Below are 22,514 nucleotides of genomic sequence, written 5' to 3'. Positions count from 1 at the left end.
GTCTTGTCGTGTTTGTCTTGTCTTGTCTTGTCTTGTCTTGTTTGTCTTGTCTTGTCTTTGTCTTGTCTTGTGTTTGTCTTGTCTTGTGTTTGTCTTGTCTTGTTTGTCTTGTCGTGTTTGTCTTGTCTTGTCGTGTTTGTCTTGTCTTGTCATGTTTGTCTTGTCTTGTCGTGTTTGTCTTGTCTTGTCGTGTTTGTCTTGTCTTGTCTTTGTGTTTGTCTTGTCTTGTCTTGTTTGTCTTGTCTTGTCTTGTGTTTGTCTTGTGTTTGTCTTGTGTTTGTCTTGCCTTGTGTTTGTCTTGCCTTGTCTTGTTTGTCTTGTCGTGTGTTTGTCTTGTCGTGTGTTTGTCTTGTCTTGTCTTGTCTTGTTTGTCTTGTTTGTCTCGCCTTGTGTTTGTCTTGTCTTGTGTTTGTCTTGTCTTGTGTTTGTCTTGTCTTGTGTTTGTCTTGTGTTTGTCTTGTCTTGTGTTTGTCTTGTCTTTGTCTTGTCTTGTCTTGTCTTGTCTTGTGTTTGTCTTGTGTTTGTTTGTCTTGTCTTGTCTTTGTCTTTGTCTTGTCTTGTCTTGTTTTGTCTTGTCTTGTCTTGTCTTTGTCTTGTCTTGTCTTTGTCTTGTCTTGTTTGTCTTTTGTCTTGTCTTGTTCTTGTCTTGTCTTTGTCTTGTTTCTTGTTTGTCTTGTCTTGTCTTTGTCTTGTCTTTCTTGTCTTGTCTTGTCTTTGTCTTGTCTTGTCTTGTTTGTCTTGTCTTGTCTTGTCTTGTCTTGTGTTTGTCTTCTTGTCTTGTCTTGTCTTGTCGTGTGTTGTCTTGTCTTGTCTTGTTTTTGTCTTGTTTTTGTCTTGTCTTGTGTTTGTCTTGTCTTGTGTTTGTCTTGTCTGTGTTTGTCTTGTGTTTGTCTTGTCTTGTCTGTGTTTGTCTTGTGTTTGTCTTGTCTTGTGTTTGTCTTTTGTTTGTCTTGTCTTGTGTTTGTCTCGTCTTGTGTTTGTCTCATCTTGTCGTTGTCTTGTATTGTGTTTGTCTTGTCATCTGTTTTTCTTGTGTTTGTCTTGTCTTGTGTTTGTCTTGTCTTGTCTGTCTTGTGTTTGTCTCATCTTGTCATTGTCTTGTTTTGTGTTTGTCTTGTCTTGTGTTTGTCTTGTCTTGTCTTGTCTTGTCTTGTCTTGTTTGTCTTGTCTTGTGTTTGTCTTGTCTTGTCTTGTGTTTGTCTTGTCTTGTTTGTCTTGTGTTTGTCTTGTCTTGTGTTTGTCTTGTCTTGTCTTGTGTTTGTCTTGTCTGTGTTTGTCTTGTGTTTGTCTTGTCTTGTCTTGTCTTGTCTTGTCTTTTGTCTTGTCTTGTCTTGTGTTTATCTTGTCTTGTGTTTGTCTTGTCTTGTCTTGTCTTGTGTTGTCTTGTGTTTGTCTTGTCTTGTGTTTGTCTTGTTTGTCTTGTTTGTCTTGTTGTCTTGTCTTGTCTTGTCTTGTCTTGTCTTGTTTGTCTTGTGTTTGTCTCGTCTTGTGTTTGTCTTGTCTTGTCGTTGTCTTGTCTTGTGTTTGTCTTGTCTTGTGTTTGTCTTGTGTTTGTCTTGTCTTGTGTTTGTCTTGTCTTGTTTGTCTTGTCTTGTCTTTGTCTTGTCTTGTTTTGTCTTGTGTTTGTCTTGTCTTGTGTTTGTCTTGTCTTGTCTTGTTTTGTCTTGTCTTTGTCTTGTCTTGTGTTTGTCTTGTCTTGTCTTGTTTGTCTTGTCTTGTCTTGTCTTGTCTTGTCTTGTTTTGTCTTGTCTTGTCTTGTCTTGTGTTTGTCTTGTCTTGTTTGTCTTGTCTTGTGTTTGTCTTGTCTTGTCTTGTCTTGTCTTGTCTTGTCTTGTCTTGTCTTGTCTTGTCTTGTCTTGTCTTGTCTTGTCTTGTCTTGTCTTGTCTTTTGTCTTGTCTTGTCTTGTCTTGTGTTTGTCTTGTCTTCTTGTCTTGTCTTGTGTTTGTCTTGTCTTGTCTTGTCTTGTCTTTTGTCTTGTCTTTGTCTTGTCTTGTCTTGTTTGTCTTGTGTTTGTCTTGTCTTGTCTTGTCTTGTCTTGTTTTGTCTTGTCTTGTCTTGTCTTGTCTTGTGTTCTTGTTTGTCTTTGTCTTGTGTTTGTCTTGTCTTGTCTTGTTTGTCTTGTCTTGTCTTGTGTTTGTCTTGTCTTGTTTTGTCTTGTCTTGTCTTGTTTGTCTTGTCTTGTCTTTGTCTTGTCTTGTCTTGTCTTGTCTTGTCTTGTCTTGTCTTGTCTTTTGTCTTGTCTTGTCTTGTCTTGTGTTTGTCTTGTCTTGTCTTGTTTGTCTTGTCTTGTCTTGTCTTGTCTTGTTTGTCTTGTCTTGTCTTGTCTTTGTCTTGTCTTGTCTTGTCTTTGTCTTGTCTTGTTTGTCTTGTCTTTGTCTTGTCTTGTTTGTCTTGTCTTGTCTTGTCTTTGTCTTGTCTTGTCTTGTCTTGTCTTGTGTCTTGTCTTGTCTTGTTTGTCTTTGTCTTGTCTTTGTCTTGTTTGTCTTGTTTGTCTTGTCTTGTGTTTGTCTTGTCTTTGTGTTGTTGTGTCTTGTGTTTGTCTTGTTTGTCTTGTGTTTGTCTTGTCTTGTCTTGTCTTGTCTTGTCTTGTGTTGTCTTGTCTTGTTTGTCTTGTCTTGTGTTTGTCTTGTTTGTCTTGTCTTGTGTGTCTTGTCTTGTCTTGTCTTGTCTTTGTTTGTCTTGTGTTTGTCTTGTCTTGTGTTGTCTTGTGTTGTCTTGTCTTTGTGTTGTCTTTGTGTTTGTCTTGTCTTGTCTTTGTCTTGTTTGTCTTGTCTTGTCTTGTCTTGTCTTCTTGTCTTGTGTTTGTCTTGTCTTGTCTTGTTTTGTCTTGTCTTGTCTTTGTCTTGTCTTGTTGTGTCTTGTCTTGTCTTGTTTGTCTTGTCTTGTTGTCTTGTCTTGTCTTTGTCTTGTCTTGTCTTGTCTTGTGTTGTCTTGTCTTGTTTTGTCTTGTCTTGTCTTGTTTGTCTTGTCTTGTTTGTCTTGTCTTGTCTTGTTTGTTTGTCTTGTCTTGTCTTGTCTTGTCTTGTCTTGTGTTTGTCTTGTCTTGTCTTGTCTTGTTTGTTGTTTGTTGTCTTGTGTTTGTCTTGTCTTGTCTTGTGTTTGTCTTGTCTTGTCTTGTTTTGTCTTGTCTTGTCTTGTCTTGTCTTGTTTGTCTTGTCTTTGTCTTGTTTGTCTTGTCTTGTTTGTCTTGTCTTGTCTTTGTTGTCTTGTCTTGTTTGTCTTGTGTTTCTTGTCTTGTCTTGTGTTTGTCTTGTCTTGTCTTGTCTTGTCTTGTGTTTGTCTTGTCTTGTTTTGTCTTGTCTTGTCTTGTCTTGTCTTGTCTTGTCTTGTCTTGTCTTGTCTTGTCTTGTGTTTTGTCTTGTCTTGTCTTGTTTTGTCTTGTCTTGTGTCTTGTCTTGTGTTTGTCTTGTCTTGTCTTGTCTTGTCTTGTTTGTCTTGTCTTGTCTTTTGTCTTGTTTGTCTTGTCTTGTTCTTGTCTTGTCTTGTCTTGTTTGTCTTGTCTTGTCTTGTGTTTTGTCTTGTCTTGTCTTGTCTTGTCTTGTCTTGTCTTGTCTTGTCTTGTCTTGTCTTGTGTCTTGTCTTGTCTTTTGTCTTTGTCTTGTCTTGTCTTGTCTTGTCTTGTCTTGTCTTGTTTGTCTTGTCTTGTTTGTCTTGTCTTGTCTTGTCTTGTCTTGTTTTGTCTTGTCTTGTCTTGTCTTGTCTTGTCTTGTCTTGTCTTGTGTCTTGTCTTGTCTTGTCTTGTGTTTGTCTTGTCTTGTCTTGTCTTGTCTTGTGTTGTCTTGTCTTGTCTTGTCTTGTCTTGTCTTGTCTTGTTTGTCTTGTCTTGTGTTTGTCTTGTCTTGTCTTGTCTTGTCTTGTCTTGTCTTGTGTTTGTCTTGTCTTGTCTTGTCTTGTCTTGTTTGTCTTGTCTTGTCTTGTTTGTCTTGTCTTGTCTTGTCTTGTCTTCTTGTCTTGTCTTGTCTTGTCTTGTCTTGTCTTTCTTTGTCTTGTCTTTCTTGTCTTGTCTTGTCTTGTCTTGTCTCTTGTCTTGTCTTTGTCTTGTCTTGTCTTTGTCTTGTCTTGTGTTTGTCTTGTCTTGTGTTTGTCTTGTCTTGTCTTGTCTTGTCTGTTTGTCTTGTCTTGTCTTGTCTTGTCTTGTGTTTGTCTTGTCTTTGTCTTGTCTTGTCTTGTGTTGTCTTGTCTTGTTGTGTCTTGTCTTTGTCTTGTCTTGTCTTGTCTTGTCTTGTCTTGTCTTGTCTTGTCTTGTCTTGTCTTGTCTTGTCTTGTCTTGTCTTGTCTGTGTGTTTGTCTTTGTGTCTTGTCTTGTCTTGTCTTGTTTGTCTTGTCTTGTCTTGTCTTGTCTTGTCTTGTCTTGTCTTGTCTTGTCTTGTGTTTGTCTTGTCTTGTGTTTGTCTTGTCTTGTCTTGTCTTGTCTTGTCTTGTTTGTCTTGTCTTGTGTTTGTCTTGTCTTGTCTTGTCTTGTCTTGTTTTGTCTTGTCTTGTCTTGTGTTTGTCTTGTCTTGTGTTTGTCTTGTCTTGTCTTGTTTGTCTTGTCTTGTCTTGTGTTTGTCTTGTCTTGTCTTGTGTTTGTCTTGTCTTGTGTTTGTCTTGTCTTGTTTGTCTTGTCTTGTCTTGTGTTTGTCTTGTCTTGTTTGTCTTGTCTTGTGTTTGTCTTGTCTTGTGTTTGTCTTGTCTTGTGTTTGTCTTGTCTTGTCTTGTCTTGTCTTGTCTTGTCTTGTCTTGTCTTGTCTTGTCTTGTCTTGTCTTGTGTTTGTCTTGTCTTTGTCTTGTCTTGTCTTGTCTTGTGTTTGTCTTGTCTTGTGTTTCTTGTCTTGTCTTGTCTTGTGTCTTGTCTTGTCTTGTGTTTGTCTTGTCTTGTCTTGTGTTTGTCTTGTCTTGTCTTGTCTTGTCTTGTCTTCTTGTCTTGTCTTGTCTTGTCTTGTGTCTTGTTTGTCTTGTTTTGTCTTGTCTTGTGTCTTGTCTTGTCTTGTCTTGTTGTCTTGTCTTGTGTTTGTCTTGTCTTGTCTTGTCTTGTCTTGTTTTGTCTTGTCTTGTGTTTGTCTTGTCTTGTCTTTGTCTTGTCTTGTCTTGTCTTGTCTTGTCTTGTCTTGTCTTGTCTTGTCTTGTGTTTGTCTTGTCTTGTCTTTTTTGTCTTGTCTTGTTTGTCTTGTCTTGTCTTGTTTTGTCTTGTCTTGTCTTGTCTTGTTTGTTTGTCTTGTCTTGTTTTGTCTTGTCTTGTCTTGTCTTGTTTTGTCTTGTCTTGTCTTGTCTTGTCTTGTCTTGTCTTCTTGTCTTGTCTTGTCTTGTCTTTGTCTTGTCTTGTTGTCTTGTGTCTTGTCTTGTGTTTGTCTTGTCTTGTGTTTGTCTTTGTCTTGTGTTTGTCTTGTCTTTGTCTTGTCTTTGTCTTGTCTTGTCTTGTTTGTCTTGTCTTTGTCTTGTCTTGTTTGTCTTGTCTTGTGTTTGTCTTGTGTCTTGTCTTGTCTTGTCTTTGTTTTGTGTGTCTTGTCTTGTCTTGTCTTGTCTTGTGTTTGCTTGTCTTGTGTTTTGTCTTGTCTTGTCTTTGTCTTGTCTTGTCTCTTGTCTTGTGTTTGTCTTGTCTTTGTCTTGTCTTGTGTTGTCTTGTCTTGTTTGTGTTTGTCTTGTCTTGTCTTGTCTTGTTTGTGTTGTCTTGTGTTTGTCTTGTGTTTGTCTTGTCTTTTGTCTTTTGTCTTGTCTTGTCTTTGTCTTGTCTTGTCTTGTGTTTGTCTTGTGTTTGTCTTGTTTGTCTTGTGTTTGTCTTGTGTTGTTTTGTCTTGTCTTGTCTTGTGTTTGTCTTGTCTTGTCTTGTCTTGTCTTGTGTTTGTGTTGTGCTTGTCTTGTGTTTGTCTTGTTTTGTCTTTGTCTTGTCTTGTCTTGTCTTGTCTTGTCTTGTCTTGTGTTTGTCTTGTCTTGTCTTGTCTTGTCTTGTGTCTTGTCTTGTGTTGTTTGTCTTGTCTTGTCTTGTCTTGTCTTGTCTCTTGTCTTGTTTGTCTTGTCTTGTCTTGTCTTGTCTTTGTTTGTCTTGTCTTGTCTTGTGTTTGTCTTGTCTTTTGTCTTGTCTTGTCTTGTCTTGTCTTGTCTTGTCTTGTCTTGTCTTGTCTTGTGTTTGTCTTGTCTTGTGTTTGTCTTGTCTTGTTTGTCTTGTCGTGTGTTTGTCTTGTCTTGTGTTTGTCTTGTCTTGTGTTTGTCTTGTCTTGTCTTGTCTTGTCTTGTCTTGTCTTGTCTTGTCTTGTCTTGTCGTGTGTTTGTCTTGTCTTGTCTTGTTTGTCTTGTGTTTGTCTCGTCTTGTGTTTGTCTCATCTTGTCGTTGTCTTGTATTGTGTTTGTCTTGTCTTGTGTTTGTCTTGTCTTGTGTTCTTGTGTTTGTCTTGTCTTGTGTTTGTCTTGTCTTGTGTTTGTCTTGTCTTGTTTGTCTTGTCTTGTCTTGTTTGTCTTGTCTTTGTCTTGTCTTGTCTTTGTCTTGTCTTGTCTTGTCTTGTTTGTCTTGTCTTGTCTTGTCTTGTCTTGTGTTTGTCTTGTGTTTGTCTTGTCTTGTGTTTGTCTTGTCTTGTCTTGTCTTGTCTTTTGTCTTGTCTTGTCTTGTCTTGTGTTTGTCTTGTCTTTGTCTTGTGTTTGTCTTGTCTTGTGTTTGTCTTGTCTTTGTCTTTGTCTTGTCTTGTCTTGTCTTGTTTGTCTTGTCTTGTTTGTCTTGTCTTGTGTTTGTCTTGTCTTGTGTTTGTCTTGTCTTGTCTTGTTTGTCTTGTCGTGTGTTTGTCTTGTCTTGTTTGTCTTGTCTTGTTTGTCTTGTCTTGTCTTGTTTGTCTTGTGTTTGTCTTGTCTTGTGTTTGTCTTGTCTTGTCTTGTCTTGTTTGTCTTGTCTTGTCTTGTTTGTCTTGTCTTGTGTTTGTCTTGTCTTGTCTTGTCTTGTCTTTTGTCTTGTCTTGTCTTTTTGTCTTGTCTTGTCTTGTTTGTCTTTGTCTTGTCTTGTCTTGTCTTGTTTTGTCTTGTCTTGTCTTGTTTTGTCTTGTCTTGTGTTTGTCTTGTCTTGTCTTGTGTTTGTCTTGTCTTGTTTGTCTTGTCTTGTCTTGTCTTGTCTTCTTGTTTGTCTTGTCTTGTCTGTCTTGTCTTGTCTTGTGTTTTGTCTTGTCTTGTCTTGTCTTGTCTTGTCTTGTCTTGTCTTGTGTTTGTCTTGTCTTGTCTTGTGTTTGTCTTGTCTTGTCTTGTCTTGTCTTGTGTCTTGTCTTGTCTTGTCTTGTCTTGTCTTGTCTTGTCTTGTTGTCTTGTCTTGTCTTGTCTTGTCTTGTCTTTGTTTGTTTGTTGTGTTTGTCTTGTCTTGTTTTGTCTTGTCTTGTGTTTGTCTTGTCTTGTCTTGTCTTGTTTGTCTTGTCTTGTGTTTGTCTTGTCTTGTCTTGTCTTGTCTTGTCTTGTCTTGTCTTGTCTTGTCTTGTCTTGTTTGTCTTGTCTTGTCTTGTCTTGTCTTGTGTTTGTCTTGTCTTGTCTTGTCTTGTTGTCTTGTCTTGTCTTGTCTTTGTCTTGTCTTGTGTTTGTCTTGTCTTTGTTTGTGTTTGTCTTGTGTTTTCTTGTCTTGTCTCTTGTCTTGTGTCTTGTCTTGTCTTGTCTTGTGTCTTGTCTTGTCTTTTGTCTTGTCTTGTGTTTTGTCTTGTTTGTGTCTTGTCTTGTCTTTCTTGTTTGTCTTGTCTTGTCTTGTCTTGTCTTGTGTTGTCTTGTCTTGTCTTTGTCTTTGTCTTGTGTTTGTCTTGTCTTGTCTGTCTTGTCTTGTCTTGTCTTGTCTTGTGTCTTGTCTTTGTCTTGTGTCTTGTTTGTCTTGTTTTCTTGTCTTGTCTTGTCTTGTCTTGTTTGTCTTGTCTTGTCTTTGTTTGTCTTGTCTTGTGTCTTGTCTTGTGTTTGTCTTGTCTTGTCTTGTTTGTCTTGTGTTTGTCTTGTCTTGTTTGTCTTGTCTTGTCTTTTGTCTTGTGTCTTGTCTTGTCTTGTGTTTGTCTTGTCTGTGTTTGTCTTGTCTTGTCTTGTTTTTGTCTTGTCTTGTGTTTGTCTTGTCTTGTCTTGTTTTGTCTTGTCTTGTGTCTTGTCGTGTGTTTGTCTTGTCTTGTCTTGTTTGTCTTGTGTTTGTCTCGTCTTGTGTTTGTCTCATCTTGTCGTTGTCTTGTATTGTGTTTGTCTTGTCTTGTGTTTTTCTTGTGTTTGTCTTGTCGTGTGTTTGTCTTGTCTTGTCTTGTTTGTCTTGTTTGTCTTGTCTTGTCTTGTCTTGTGTTTGTCTTGTCTTGTCTTTTTGTCTTGTCTTGTGTTGTCTTGTCTTGTCTTGTCTTGTCTTGTCTTGTCTTGTGTTTGTCTTGTCTTGTCTTGTCTTGTGTTTGTCTTGTCTTGTGTTTGTCTTATTGAATAGAAAACACTCCGAAGTTTCTAAAACTGTTTGAATGATGTCTGTGAATGTAACAGAACTCATATGGCAGGTGAAAACCTGAGAAAAATCCAACCAGGAAGTGGGAAATCTGAGGTTTGTAGTTTTTCAAAGCTTGGTCTACTGAATACACAGTGGGATATGGATACAGTTGCACTTCCTAAGGCTTCCACTAGATGTCAACCGTCTTTAGAAACTTGAATGAGGATTCTACTATAAAGGAGGGGCTCATGAGAGCTGTTTGAGTCAGTGGTCTGGCAGAGTGCCTTGGTCTCATGACGCGCGCTCCCAACAGAGTTAGCTCTCGTTCCATGGCTTTTCTACAGACATAGGAATCCTCCGTTTGGAAGCTTATTGATGATTTATGTTAAAAACATCCTAAAGATTGATTCCATACATCGTTTGATATGTTTCTTTGACCTGTAATGGAACTTTGAGTTTTTGTCTGGACGAAGTGCTCACGCCTCATGAAGATGGATTGCTGGGCTGAACACGCTAACAACAAGTGGCTATTTGGACATAAATGATGGACTTTATGGAACTTTATGGAACAAATCAGTCATTTATTGTCAAACTGGGATTCCTGGGAGTGCCTTCTGATGAAGATCATCAAAGGTAAGCGAATATTTCGAACTTCTTTTGACTCCAAAATGGCGGATATTTCTCTGGCTGGATTGGGCTCTGAGCGCCATTCTCAGATTATGCTTTTTCCGTAAAGTTAAAAAAAAAATCTGACACAGTGGTTGCATTAAGGAGAAGTCTATCTTCAATTCTGTGAATAACACTTGTATCTTTTATCAATGTTTATTATGAGAATTTCTGCAAAATCACCGGATGTTTTGGAATCAAAACATTACTGCACGTAACATGCCAATGTAAAGAGATTTTTGGATATAAATATGCACATTATCGAACAAAAGATACATGTATTGTGTAACATGATGTCCTATGAGTGTCATCTGATGAAGATCATCAAAGGTAAGTGATTAATTTTATCTATATTTCTGCTTTTTGTGACTCCTACCTTTGGCTGGAAAAATGGCTGTTTTTTTTACTTGGCTATGACCTAACATAATAATATGTTGTCCTTTCGCTGTAAAGCATTTTTGAAATCGGACAAGATGGGTAGATTAACAAGATGTTTATCTTTCATTTGCTGTATTGGACTTGTTAATGTGTGAAAGTTACATACTTGTAAAAAATATTTTTGAATTTCGCAAGCTGCCTTTTCGGCGGAATGTTGTCGAGGGGTAGCGCCCTAGAAAGGTTAATATGTATTGGCAATAATTCACTTAATGGTGAGGCATGGAATAATAAAACATGTATCTTTTGTCAGCCTGAATGTTTGAAATGTAAGGTGACTTGAGTCATGCTACTTCAGTAGTGGAATAAAGACAATTAGCACTTGAATGTTGTCAAGAAATGCTGGAGTGATGTAGGATTGTTAATCAAATTTATTATAGACCAATTTATTATACTGCGTCCATGTGTACAGGCTAAAAGAACATCAATTACATTTTGCTAAATTGGAATAGCGTAATCTAAAAACACAGTTTTAACGTGTTCAAATCAATAACCAATATGCAGAAACAGTTTGGATATATTGAAAACCTAAACATTTTGAAGTGTTGCATTATGATTCAAGTGGGTCACCAACGTGTTAAGTATAACACAACTCTTTTTTTGTTAGTCACTTTTGTTATATTACATAAATAGTAGTCTTTCAATTCAGAGCCTGGATTTTCACCCTGAGGCTTAATATCCATATAATGCTGAAATCAATAGAACAGGGGGCAAACTATTAGGGTTCTACATTGTGACATCATTAAAACACTCCTACTACAATGTTAAAACATTCTGCATTGTGTCATTATTTCATTGATATCATGAAACAACTCCTTCATGTATTTTCTGATTTTTAATTAGAGATCTTTTATCAGTGTCTCTCTTACCACATTGATTATAGTTAAGAGATGTCTCTCCTGTGTGTGAAGTCAGCTGGCTAGATGTAGTAAAACTCTTCCCACATTGACAACGGTTATAAGTTACGAAGTTTCTCTCCTGTGTGTGTTCTCTGGTGCACTGTCAGAGAGCCAGATGTAGTAAAACTCTTCCCACAATGATCACAGCTATAAGACTTCTCTCCTGTGTGTATTCTCTGGTGTAAAGTCAGAGAGCCAGATGTAGTAAAACTTTTCCCACATTGATCACAGCTATAAGGTTTCTCTCCTGTGTGTATTCTCTGGTGTAAAGTCAGAGAGCCAGATGTAGTAAAACTCTTCCCACATTGATCACAGCTATAAGGTTTCTCTCCTGTGTGTATTCTCTGGTGCACTGTCAGATTGCCAGATTGACCAAAACTTTTCCCACATTGACCACAGCTATAAGATTTCTCTCCTGTGTGTATTCTCTGGTGCACTGTCAGAGAGACAGATGTGGTAAACCTCTTCCCACATTGATCACAGCTATAAGGTTTATCTCCTGTGTGTATTCTCTGGTGCACTGTCAGATTGCCAGATTGACCAAAACTTTTCCCACATTGACCACAGCTATAAGGTTTCTCTCCTGTGTGTATTCTCTGGTGTAAAGTCAGAGAGACAGATGTTGTAAAACTCTTCTCACATTGATCACAGCAATAAGATTTATCTCCTGTGTGTATTCTCTGGTGTGATATCAGGCCGGTTGACTGAGTAAACTTCTTCCCACATTGACCACAGCTATAAGGTTTCTCTCCTGTGTGTATTCTCTGGTGTAAAGTCAGAGTGCTAGATGTAGTAAAACTCTTCGCACATTGATCACAGCAATAAGGTTTATCTCCTGTGTGTATTCTCTGGTGTGATATCAGGCCTGTTGACTGAGTAAACCTCTTTCCACATTGACCACAGCTATAAGGTTTCTCTCCTGTGTGGATTCTCTGATGAATTTTAATGCCTGATGAGGAGGTGAATCTCTTCCCACAGTCAGAGCAGCAGTGAGGTCTCTTCCCTGTGGATCTCTGCAGGTGTTTATTGAGGTGTTCTGATCTGGAGAGACTCATCTCTGCCTCTTCAGCATCATGAGGTTGTTGAGGCTCCCCAGAGGATCCACGATAGTCCCGTATCTCTCCTGTGTGAACAACAAAGTCAGACAGCTGGTTAAAGGCCCACAGCAGTGGAAATCCACTGTAAGAGGTGATGACAACAGCGTAGCCATGATGTTGTACAACAATTGACACCTGTTATGAATGTTAAAATTATTTGACAATTGTCTTAAAATGAGCAAGAATAGTCATATTTTAGTAGTAACATCGATGATTGTAGGCTAGAAATAAGATATTCATGTTATTGAAACTCTAAGCAGTGTGCCAGACGACTTTTGGTCTCCAATATAGGCCCCTTTCTGTGTTTACTAAAATTGTGGCACGAGGGCGATGCACATGCAATTTGGTTGAAGAAACTCCTCCCCACTAATGAGGAAACCGATAGTTGTGGATGTACTATATCTGATTAGAGCAAAAATGGCAAAGATGTTAGTTTTCACAATGTATTCAGAATGTGAATGGGGGAAAACTCCGGAAGTAACCTCCATGTCCAGGAAGCTTATGAGTGCATTTCAAACTACTTTGGATTATAGTTGTAAGGCTCGCTTGAATGTCCTGCTTAAAATAATGTTTGCTACAGTATTAAGAACCGCGTTAATGACAGTATCCAATTGGGTGTTATCAAAAAAGTTATGATTTTTAAAATGTATTTTTAATTAAATTTTGGTTTTCACCTTTATTTAACGAGGTAGGCCAGTTGAGAACAAGTTCTCATTTACAACTGTGACCTGGCCAAGATAAATCAAAGTAGTGCGACAAAAAAACTGTTACACTTGGAATAAACAAACGTACAGTCAATAATACAATAGAAAAATCTATATACAGAGTGTGCAAATGGAGTAAGGAGGCACTGCAATAAATAGGCCATAGTAGCGAAGTAATTACAAATTTGGAAATTAACACTGGAGTGATAGATGTGCAGATGATGATGTGCAAGTAGATATACTGGTATGCAAAAGAGCAAAAAAAGTCAATAAAAAATGGGGATGAGGTAGCTAGTTGGATGGGCTATTAACAGATGGGCTGTGTACAGCTGCAGCGAGCGGTAAGCTGCTCAGATAGCTTAATGTTAGTGAGGGAGATAAGTCTCCAACTTCAGCGATTTTTGCAATTCGTTCCAGTCATTGGTAGCAGAGAACTGCGGCCAAAGAAGGTGTTGGCTTTGGGGATGACCAGTGAGATATACCTCCTGGAGCGTGTGCTATGGGTGGGTGTTGCTATGGTGACCAGTGAGCTGAGTTAAGGCGGCCAGGCAAAGACTTATAGATGACCTGGTGCCAGTGGGTTTGGCCGACGAGAGCATACAGTTCGCAGTGGTGGGTGGTATGAGTGACAAAATGGATGGCACTGTGATAGACTGCATTCAGTTTGCTGAGTAGAGAGTTTGAGGCTATTTTGTAAATGATATCGCCGAAGTCAAGAATCGGTAGGATAGTCAGTTTTACGAGGGTATGTTTGGCAGCGTGAGAAGGAGGCTTTGTTGCGAAATAGGAAGCCGATTCTAGATTTAATTTTGAATTGGAGATGCTTAATATGATTCTGTAAGGAGAGTTTACGGTCTAACCAGGCACCTAGGTATTTGTAGTTGTCCACATATTCTAAGTCAGAACCGTCCAGAGTAGTGATGCTAGTCAGGCGGGCGGGTGCGGACAGCGATCGGTTGAAGAGCATGCATTTAGTTTTACTAGCGTTTAAGAGCAGTTGGAGGCCACAGAAGGAGTGTTGTATGGCATTGAATCTCGTTTGGGGGTTTGTTAACACAGTGTCCAAAGAAGGGCCAGATGTATACAGAATGGTGTCATCTGCGTAGAGGTGGATCAAGGAATCACCTGCAGCAAGAGCGAAATTGATGATATATACAGAGAAAAGAGTCGGCCCGAGAATTGAACCCTGTGGTACCCCCATAGAGACTGCCAGAGGTCTGGACAACAGGCCAGGTTGATGAAGACGGCTGCACAGTAGTGCCTTTTATCGATGGCGGTTATATCGTTTAGTACCTTGAGCGTGGAAGAGGTGCACCCATGACCAGCTCGGAAACCAGATTGCACAAATGAGAAGGTACGGTTGGATTCTAAATGGTAAGTGATCTGTTTGTTAACTTGGCTTTCAAAGACTTTAGAAAGGCAGGACAGGATGGAAAAAGGTCTGTTTAAAACCCCCTTTGAAGCTGCGGAGCTTTCGGAATCTGGACTTTTGAACAGACTAAAAAAATTCTGACTGTTATCGTGGTGACAGTGTTTCCTAGCCTCAGGTCCTGGGACTTTATTCTCCATGGAAAAAAACTTGAATATCTCTGTTTAAAAAAGCTAGGGACTGATGTGTGTATTGGGTCGACTTCTCTGAAAAGTTGAATATCGCAGGGACTATTCGACGCTAGTGCAGTACACCAAAGGATGTTTTTGTGCTGGTCGAGGGCAGTCAGGTCTGGAGTGAACCAAGGGCAATATCTGTTCTTAGTTCTACATTTTTTGAAAGGGGCATGCTTATTTAAGATGGTGAGGAAATTACTTTTAAAGAACAACCAGGCATCCTCTGCTGACGGGATGAGGTCAATATCCTTCCAGGATACCCGGGCCAGGTTGATTAGAAAGGCCTGCTCGCAGAAGTGTTTTAGGGAGCGTTTGACAGTGTTGAGGGGTGGTCGTTTGACCACGAACCCATAACGGATGCATACAATGAGGCAGTAATTCCTAAGATCCTGATTGAAAACAGCAGAGGTGTATTTGGAGGGCAAGTTGGTCAGGATAATATCTATGAGGGTGCCCATGTTTACGGATTTAGGGTTGTACCTGGTGGGATCCTTGATAATTTGTGTGAGATTGAGGGCATCTAGCTTGGATTGTAGGATGGCCGGGGTATTAAGCATATGCCATTTAGGTCACCTAACAGAACGAACTATGAAGATAGATGGAGGGCAATCGAGTCACATATGATGTCATGGGCACAGCTGGGAGCTGAGGGGGGTCTGTAACAGGTGGCAATAGTGAGAGACATTTCTGGAGAAATTAATTTAAACAAACTTAGGGAGGAGGCTTCTGATGTTAACATGCATGAAACCAAGGCTTTTACAGTTACAGAAGTCAACAAATGAGAGCGCCTGGGGACACACAGAGCCTGGGTTAACATCTACATCACCTGAGGAACAGAGGAGTAGGATGAGTGTACGGTTAAAGGCTAACTGGTCGTCTAGTGCGTTGCGGACAGAGAATTAAAGGAGCATATTTCTTGCCGTGGTAGGATAGATTCAATGCATAATGTACAGACGGGTATGGTAGGGTGTGGGTAGTGGAGGTAAACCTAGGCATTGAGTGATAAGAGAGGTTGCATCTCTGGAAGCACTTGTTATGATAGGTGAGGTCACCGCATGTGTGGGAGGTGGGACAAAAGAGCTCTCTGAGGCATGTTGAGTGGGACTAGGGGCTCTGCAGTAAAATAAAACAATGATAACTACCCTAAACAGCATACAAGGCATATTTACATTAGAGAGAGACAAAGTGAGGCATAAAGCAATCACAGGTGTTGATTGGGAGAGCAAGCTAAGACAACAATGGGTAAGACAACAACAACAGGTAAAATGGTGATGAATGGGCAGAGAGGGTCAGTTAACTTCACACAGGGCCTGAGTTCGAGGCTGGGGCCGACAGATAAACAAAATAAACCAAATTGAGTACTGTGATTAATGAACAGTCCAGCAGGCATCAGCTTTGTAGCTAAGTGATCATAGGGTCCAGTGAACAGCAATATATGAACCAGGGAAGCCGTTAGGTAGTCATTACTATGCTAGCTGGGAGATGAGCCTGGCTTAAGGCTAACTGGTGCTAGCGTCGGGACAAGGGCATCACCGACGATTATTTACGTTTTAGGGTACCTGAGATTGGTTTAGGAACGTGGTTTGAAATGTTTGGACCAAGTTTACAGGTAACTTATTAGATACTTTGTAGGCATGTTGGGCGAGTTGAAACCGGTGTATTTCTGAATCAAAAGCGTCAAATAAATTGACATTTTTGGGACATGAAGAAGGACATTATCGAACAAAAGGACCATTTGTGATGTTTCGGGACATTTTGGAGTGCCAACAGAAGAAGAACTTCAAAGGTAAGGCATTAATTATATCGCTATTTCTGACTTTTGTGTTGCACCTGACTGGTTGAAAAAGCATTGTCATGTGTTTGTATGCGGGCGCTGTCCTCAGATAATCGCATGGTGTGCTTTCGCTGTAAAGCCTTTTTGATATCTGACACTTTGGCTGGATTAACAAGAAGTTAAGCTTTATTTTGATGTATAACATATTTTCAAGAATGTTAAATATTTGAATTTAGTATTTTTGAATTTCGCGCTCTGCAATTTCACCGGATGTTGGCCAGGTGGGACGGTAGCGTCCCACATACACTAAGTTGACTGCCTTTAACTTCTCTAGGGTATGTAAACTTCTGACCCACTGGAATTGTGAAACAGTGAAACAGCGAATAAGTGAAATAATCTGTCTGTAAACAATTGTTGGAAAAATGACTTGTGTCATGCACAAAGTAGATGTTCTAACCGACTTGCCAAAACTATAGTTTGTTAACAAGAAATTTGTGGAGTGGTTGAAAAACGAGTTTTAATGACTCCAACCTAAGTGTATGTAAACTTCCGACTTCAACTGTATGAAACAGGGAAGCCGTTAGGTAGTCGTTACTATGCTAGCCAGGAGATGTGCCTGGCTCGAGGCTAACTGGTGCTAGCGTCAGGACAAGGGCATCACCGACGTCCGGCAAAGGCCGGTTGAGGGCATATCGGACGGAATTACGGCAGCAGACCAGACGTGATGGATCGGCGGGGCTCCGTGTTGACAAAGGGTCCAAGCCAATTGGCAAAAGAGGTATTGTAGCTGGAGTCATTTTGTTTGCTAGCTGAGAAATGCACCTGGCTCGAGGCTAACTGGTACTAGCTTCGGGACAAGGGCGTTAGCCACTATAGCCAATCCGGAGAGTCCGGTGCAAAGGTCCAGAGCTTATGGCAGGAATCCGGTGATGTAGTGGCTTCTAGTCGTCTCAGTGAAGAGTCTGGGAGGCATCAGCTGTGTAGCCGAGTGATCATAGGGTCCACTGAGCAGGCCGGGAGATGGCTCAAGGCTAGCTTCGGGACTGGGCCACTCGGTAGCAGCTAGCTAGGTGCGATTATCCAGTGTAATGGTCCAGAGCTTACGGCAGGAATACAGTGAAGTAGTGGAGAAATACAACCCAATATGCTCAGGGTTGATATCGCGCTGTGTAGAATAGAGGTCGACCGATTAAATCGGAATGGCCGATTTAACTGGGGCCGATTTCAAGTTTACATTACAATCGGTGATCGGCATTTTTGGACACAGATTGTGGACGATTACATTGCACTCCACGAGGAGACTGCATGGCAGGCTGACTACCTGTTATGTGAATGCATCAAGGAGCCAATGTAAGGTGCTAGCTAGCATTAAACTTATCTTATAAAAAACAATCAAGCTTAACATAATGTTGGAGGAAATTATAGTTTAAATGATTAATTATGTATACATTTAAATTAGAACCAGTTATTTGAATACTATTATGTTGTGGTATGAAATGTATGGGTTCTTGGTTATGCTGTTACTGAAAATGTAAGTAAAACAAATTAATTGTCTGTACCTTGCGGGAAAGGGAGAAGGATGGCATATATCTTTTCAGACAGATAAGAATGTTTGTTTGAGGTTCCATTAGTGGAGAAAAGTATATCTTTTAGACAGGTTGGAATGTTTGTTTTATGAGGGGAGTAGAAGAAGATCTCCAGACCTGAAGACACTGCGCTATTGTGTGGATCGGAGAGGGTGTGAGAAACTGATGACATCATTTTATGTTCTCTCTTTAAAATGTAATGTTCTTTGTATATTGGGTCAGTACTCACTTGAATTAAACGCTGTTAGTTGACTTTTAAGACTGGTCTCGATCTATTTCATGCATAATTAATGAATTTACAACTCATTAATGAAATAGAGAGAGTGCGAATTTGGTTTTGGCTACAAAACATATAGGAATTTAGAATTCCTCTAACACATAATCACTAGTTAACTACACATGATATTACTAGTTTATATAGCTTGTCATGCGTTGCATATAATCGATGCGGTGCCTGTTAATTTATCATTGAATCACAGCCTACTTCGCCAAACGGGTGATTTAACAAAAGTGATTAGTGAAAAAAGCACTGTCAATTGCACCAATGTGTACCTAACCATAAACATCAACGCCTTTCTTAAAATCAATACACAAGTATATATTTTTAAACCTGCATATTTAGTTAGCATTGTCTGCTAACATGAATTTATTTTAACTTGGAGAATTGTGCCACTTCTCTTGCGTTCTGTGCAACAGAGTCAGGGTATATGCAGCAGTTTGGGCCGGCTTGTTGCGAACAGCCAACTTCGCCAAACGTGGGATGATTTAACAAAAGCGCATTTGTGAAAAAAATACAATGGTTGCACGAATGTACCTAACCATAAACATCCATGCCTTTCTTAAAATCAATACACAGAAGGATATTTTTTTAACCTGCATATTTAGTTAAAAGAAATTCATGTTAGCAGGCAATATTAACTAGGCAAATTGTGTTACTTCTCTTGCGTTCATTGCACGCAGAGTCAGGGTATATGCAACAGTTTGGGCTGACTGGCTCGTTGCGAACTAATGTGCCAGAACTTTACATAATTATGACATAACATTGAAGGTTTTGCAATGTAACAACAATATTTAGGCGTTAGATAAAATACGGAACGGTTCCGTATTTCACTGATAGAATAAACGTTTTGTTTTCGAAATGATAGTTTCCGGATTTGACCATTTTTTATTTTTTTATTTTACTAGGCAAGTCAGTTAAGAACAAATTCTTATTTTCAATGACGGCCTAGGAACAGTGGGTCAACTGCCTGTTCAGGGGCAGAACGACAGATTTGTACCTTGTCAGCTCGGGGATTTGAACTTGCAACCTTGCGGTTACTAATCCAACACTCTAACCACTAGGCTACCCTGCCGACCATAATGACTTATGGCTCGTATTTGTGTGTTTATTATATTACAGTTAAGTCTATGATTTGATACTTGATAGAGCAGTCTGACTGAGGGGTGGTAGGCAGCAGCAGGCTCGTAATAGTCAAAGGTATATGGTTTAGAGCGAAATAGTCGACGCGTCATAATTCCTATAATAACACGCGGCTGAACTTGAAATGGGTTCCTTCGTTATTTTACCATTCATGTCTTCCATAGAGAAGGTCTTGATCTACTTCCAATAAGGGATGTGTTTCATGCAGGCTTAAAATGCCTCAGCGTTTTGATACCCGTGTAAATCTCACTAGGATAAGGTAACATTTTTCAACATATTTTCATAAATCCATTCTACAAAAAAAATGATCTTTGCTTATATTGATCAGAGTTACCTTGTCCTATGGATATCTACACAGTTATCAAAGTGGCAAGGTGGTGTAAACCTACATGAAACATAGACCTTATTTTAAGTGAATCTAAAAAATATCCTATGGAATAAATGAATGAAGGAACCCCTTTTCAAATTTTGCTAGGTGTAATGGGGATTATGACTCACACTTTGGTAGTCAATTCTTACCATGCCCACTATTAAAATAGGATTTCCTGCATATATAAATTAGTTTTTGTTTTCAACATTCAACACAGGTAACTTAAACTCGATTTTTATTATTCAAACAGTTGAAAGTATTTGTCTCCTAAGCAGACTCTTCAGTATCGTTGTCACTTCAGAGCTGTGTGTGTGTGTTTTACAGGTGGCAGAGAAAAGCAGAGCACCAATGTGGGACTATTACATGGAATTGGCACCAGGGAAAGCAAGGTGTCTTATTTGTAAAAAATAAATAAAAATGTAAGCATGGGGTCAGCAACGGCTGAATCAAAAAATACCACGAACCTGAGGAATAACCTTAAGAACACAGACCCAAAAGCCTATAAGGAAGCAATGATGAAAAAAAACAAACGCATTCTTCACAAGGAAAAAGTGATCCAGACACGTCACAGACTACAATCTTACAACTTTTTAATAAACAAGCAAAATGGCAGGACAAAGACCAGAGGGCCAAGGAGATGGATGTAGCAATTATTGAGATGATTGCCACTGACAAACACCCATTCACAGTGGTGTCTGACGTTGGTTTTCAGCAGCTGATTACTCTTGCTGAACCCCGGTCCAGGATCAAAGATAAAGATTATTTTGCACCGAAATGCTAGATAAAACACATGAGAGTTGTGAAGAATCTGGTGGCACCAGTCAACGCTCCACATATGGCATTCACAACTGACTGCTGGTCAGGCACTACAGAGTCCCTGATGAGCCTTACTGGACATTTCATTGACAATGTCTGGACAAGAAAGCAGGTTGTGCTGAATGTCAAGAGTATGACTGGATCACACACAGGAAACTACATCAGAGAGATGTTTTTGACCATGTTGGAATACTGGGATATCCACACAGAACGTGTAGTGCTGGTCCTCAGGGACAGTGGGGCAAACATGGTGAAAGGTATGAGACCGGCAGAGCTTCCAGACTTCAGCTGCAGTGCACACACCCTACAGCTTGAAATCAATGATGGACTATCCAGTCAGAGCTGTGCTAGACATTATTGCCATGTTGAAGAGCTGTGCAACTCATTTTGACCACTCTGTACTGGCCAAACAGAGGCTGAGGGCCATTCAGGAAGAGCTTGGCCTTCCCAAACACAGCATCATCCAAACAGTTCAAACTCACTGGAACTCAACACTACACATGTTGCAAAGGATGTTTGAACAGAGGCATGCACTGAGTGTGTATGCAGGTGAATACAGACACATCAGCAGTTTGTCTGCTGCACAGTGGGACATTGTCTCTAACCTAATTGAGACTCTGGCACCTATGGAGAAGGTGACACTGGAGATGAGCCACTACAACTCTACTGCAGCATGAAGCATCCCCAGTGTGTCGGTGCTGAATCTGATGCTACAGCAGGAGAGTTCTTCTACTCAAGGCATCAAAACTTTACGGAAGACCATGTTGGACAGTCTGACAAGGAGGTTCTCCAAGGCCGAGGAGACAAAGAGCCTGGTGCTGGAACTGTCCTGGATCCACATTACAAGAGCTATGCCTTCAGCTCAGGGACAGCACTAGAGAAAGCAAAAGAGTAGCTGAAGGAGGATTCTGACCTACTAAGGAAACCAAATCCCAGAGCCACAGCAGATGGGACGAGTGAAGAGGAGGACCCAGATGCTGGTGCAAAAAGGCAAAGAGTCCAGGTAGATCAGCCACCCATTCTGGTGGACAGCCTCTACGCTAGAATACTTGGAAGCCAAGAGAGCAGGGCGGAAGTCCAGTGTAGTTTTGAAATTGAGTTTGAGCGTTACCTCACAGAGCCTGTCATTGACAGAAAGAGCGGCATGCTTTTGGAGTGGTGGAAGCAGAATGAGGACAGACTTCAATCATTCGCTCCACTGGCAAAGACATTTCTTTGTCCCTCACCTTCTTAGGTCCCAAGCGAGAGAGTGTTCAGTGAGGGGTGGTCATTCATGATAAACGGAGGAGCTGACTGACAGGGGAGCATGCAGACAAGCTCTGCTTTCTGCACTACAACCTAAAACTTCTGAACTGGGAATATTGAAGACCCATGAAAGCTGGTGGTTCCTTTTAACATATGTTCTCATGTTATTTGAGACTAAAATGATTTTATATATGGATTATATTAAGTTAAAATAAGTGTTCATTGTTCATTCAGCATTGTTGCAATTGTCATTATTACAAAAATGTGTGTGTATATAAATATATATAAAAATATATATAAATCGGCCGATTAACCGGCATCGCCTTATTTGGTACTCCAATAATCGGTATCGGCATTGAAAAATCATAATCGGTCGACCTCTAGTAGAAACAATAACAAAGCGTACTCCCTGCCCGTTTCGGTAAAAAGCTGAGGGATGGGGCTGGAGAAATGCAACCATCCATGACATCAACATTATAGCTTTAACCATGTTTTGAGGATATACAGTGTTTGTTTATATTTACTGACAAACATTGGAGTAAAACCAAAAGCTGATTGCTCCTTTAAGACTACATATTGGGACAATCTAATAAGAGATATTGAGGACTACAGTATTTCAGACATTGTCATTGGATGCATTTGATGAATTGTTAACGTTTTGTTGATGGTCCACTCTTGATGTTCTACACGTTACAGTGTAGCTTCAGCCATTCCTACAGAACAACATTCAAGTGTAGAACCCCTTTACTGCATATTGGTTCAACGACTGCAGAGACGGTACTTACTGGTGTTAAACAGATCTCCAACCTCCTCTTCTTCCTCCAATGTGACAGTCATCTCCCCCTTCTCTTTCACGCCATAAACTGCATCCTCCTCCTCTTTCTCCTCTTCTTTTACTGTAACATCCTCCTCCTCTTTCACTCTGAACGCGTCTTCCTCTTCTTTCACTGAAACGTCTTTCTCTTCTTCTTTCACGGTAACAGCCTCACCCTCTACTTCTTTTTGTATTGTACCATCCTTCTCTTCCTCCTCCTCTTTGACGAGAGCTTCTTTCTCCGTCCAGCAGACCTCTTCTTTATCAGGAGGAGAGTAGCTTAGTGAACTCATGGTCGGGGATGTTAGCTAGCCAGCTGACAAACAACGTAAACATATAATTAAATGGGCCAACAAGTTACATACGACAGAAGTGTGTTTAATACACAGCGACTAATATACACCAAAAACAGTGTAAAGAGCGTGAATGTTGTAGCTATGTTTGCTAGAAAGCTACCGAGGTGTCTGACTAGCTGTTGTTGTTGAAGGAGCGTCCCGTCCACTAGATTATACGTCACACTGGCAGCGTCGCCTGAACCTAAAACACGCACATCGCCATCTGCTGACTGGAGTGGGCAACGCAGTTGAGGAACCAAAATGTACATTTTTTAATATTATATTAACTCGTTCAAAGAGAAGCATGTGTTGATTGTTTTAAATTCTCACTCATTAAAAACGAATCAAACTTTACACTCACTACATATTTGCT

At 39.9% G+C, this 22,514-nt stretch overlaps 1 protein-coding gene across 1 annotated transcript; it reads right to left on the bottom strand.

The window, feature by feature from the left end:
• Window positions 1–10,340: 10,340 nt before the first annotated feature.
• Window positions 10,341–21,917, bottom strand: LOC112255205 (zinc finger protein 239-like). The gene is made up of 2 exons (XM_024428247.2): window positions 21,778–21,917; window positions 10,341–11,498 (listed from the first exon to the last, which is right to left on the bottom strand). The coding sequence occupies exons 1-2, from the start codon at window positions 21,827–21,829 to the stop codon at window positions 10,432–10,434; spliced, it is 1,119 nt and encodes a 372-aa protein (XP_024284015.2). The 5' UTR covers window positions 21,830–21,917; the 3' UTR covers window positions 10,341–10,431.
• Window positions 21,918–22,514: the final 597 nt, after the last annotated feature.

Source organism: Oncorhynchus tshawytscha, linkage group LG07 (genome assembly GCF_018296145.1).
Source record: "Oncorhynchus tshawytscha isolate Ot180627B linkage group LG07, Otsh_v2.0, whole genome shotgun sequence".
Taxonomy (NCBI): Eukaryota; Metazoa; Chordata; class Actinopteri; order Salmoniformes; family Salmonidae; genus Oncorhynchus; species Oncorhynchus tshawytscha.
Note: the sequence above shows the minus strand (reverse complement) of the source record. Positions and strands in the feature narration are given on the sequence as shown.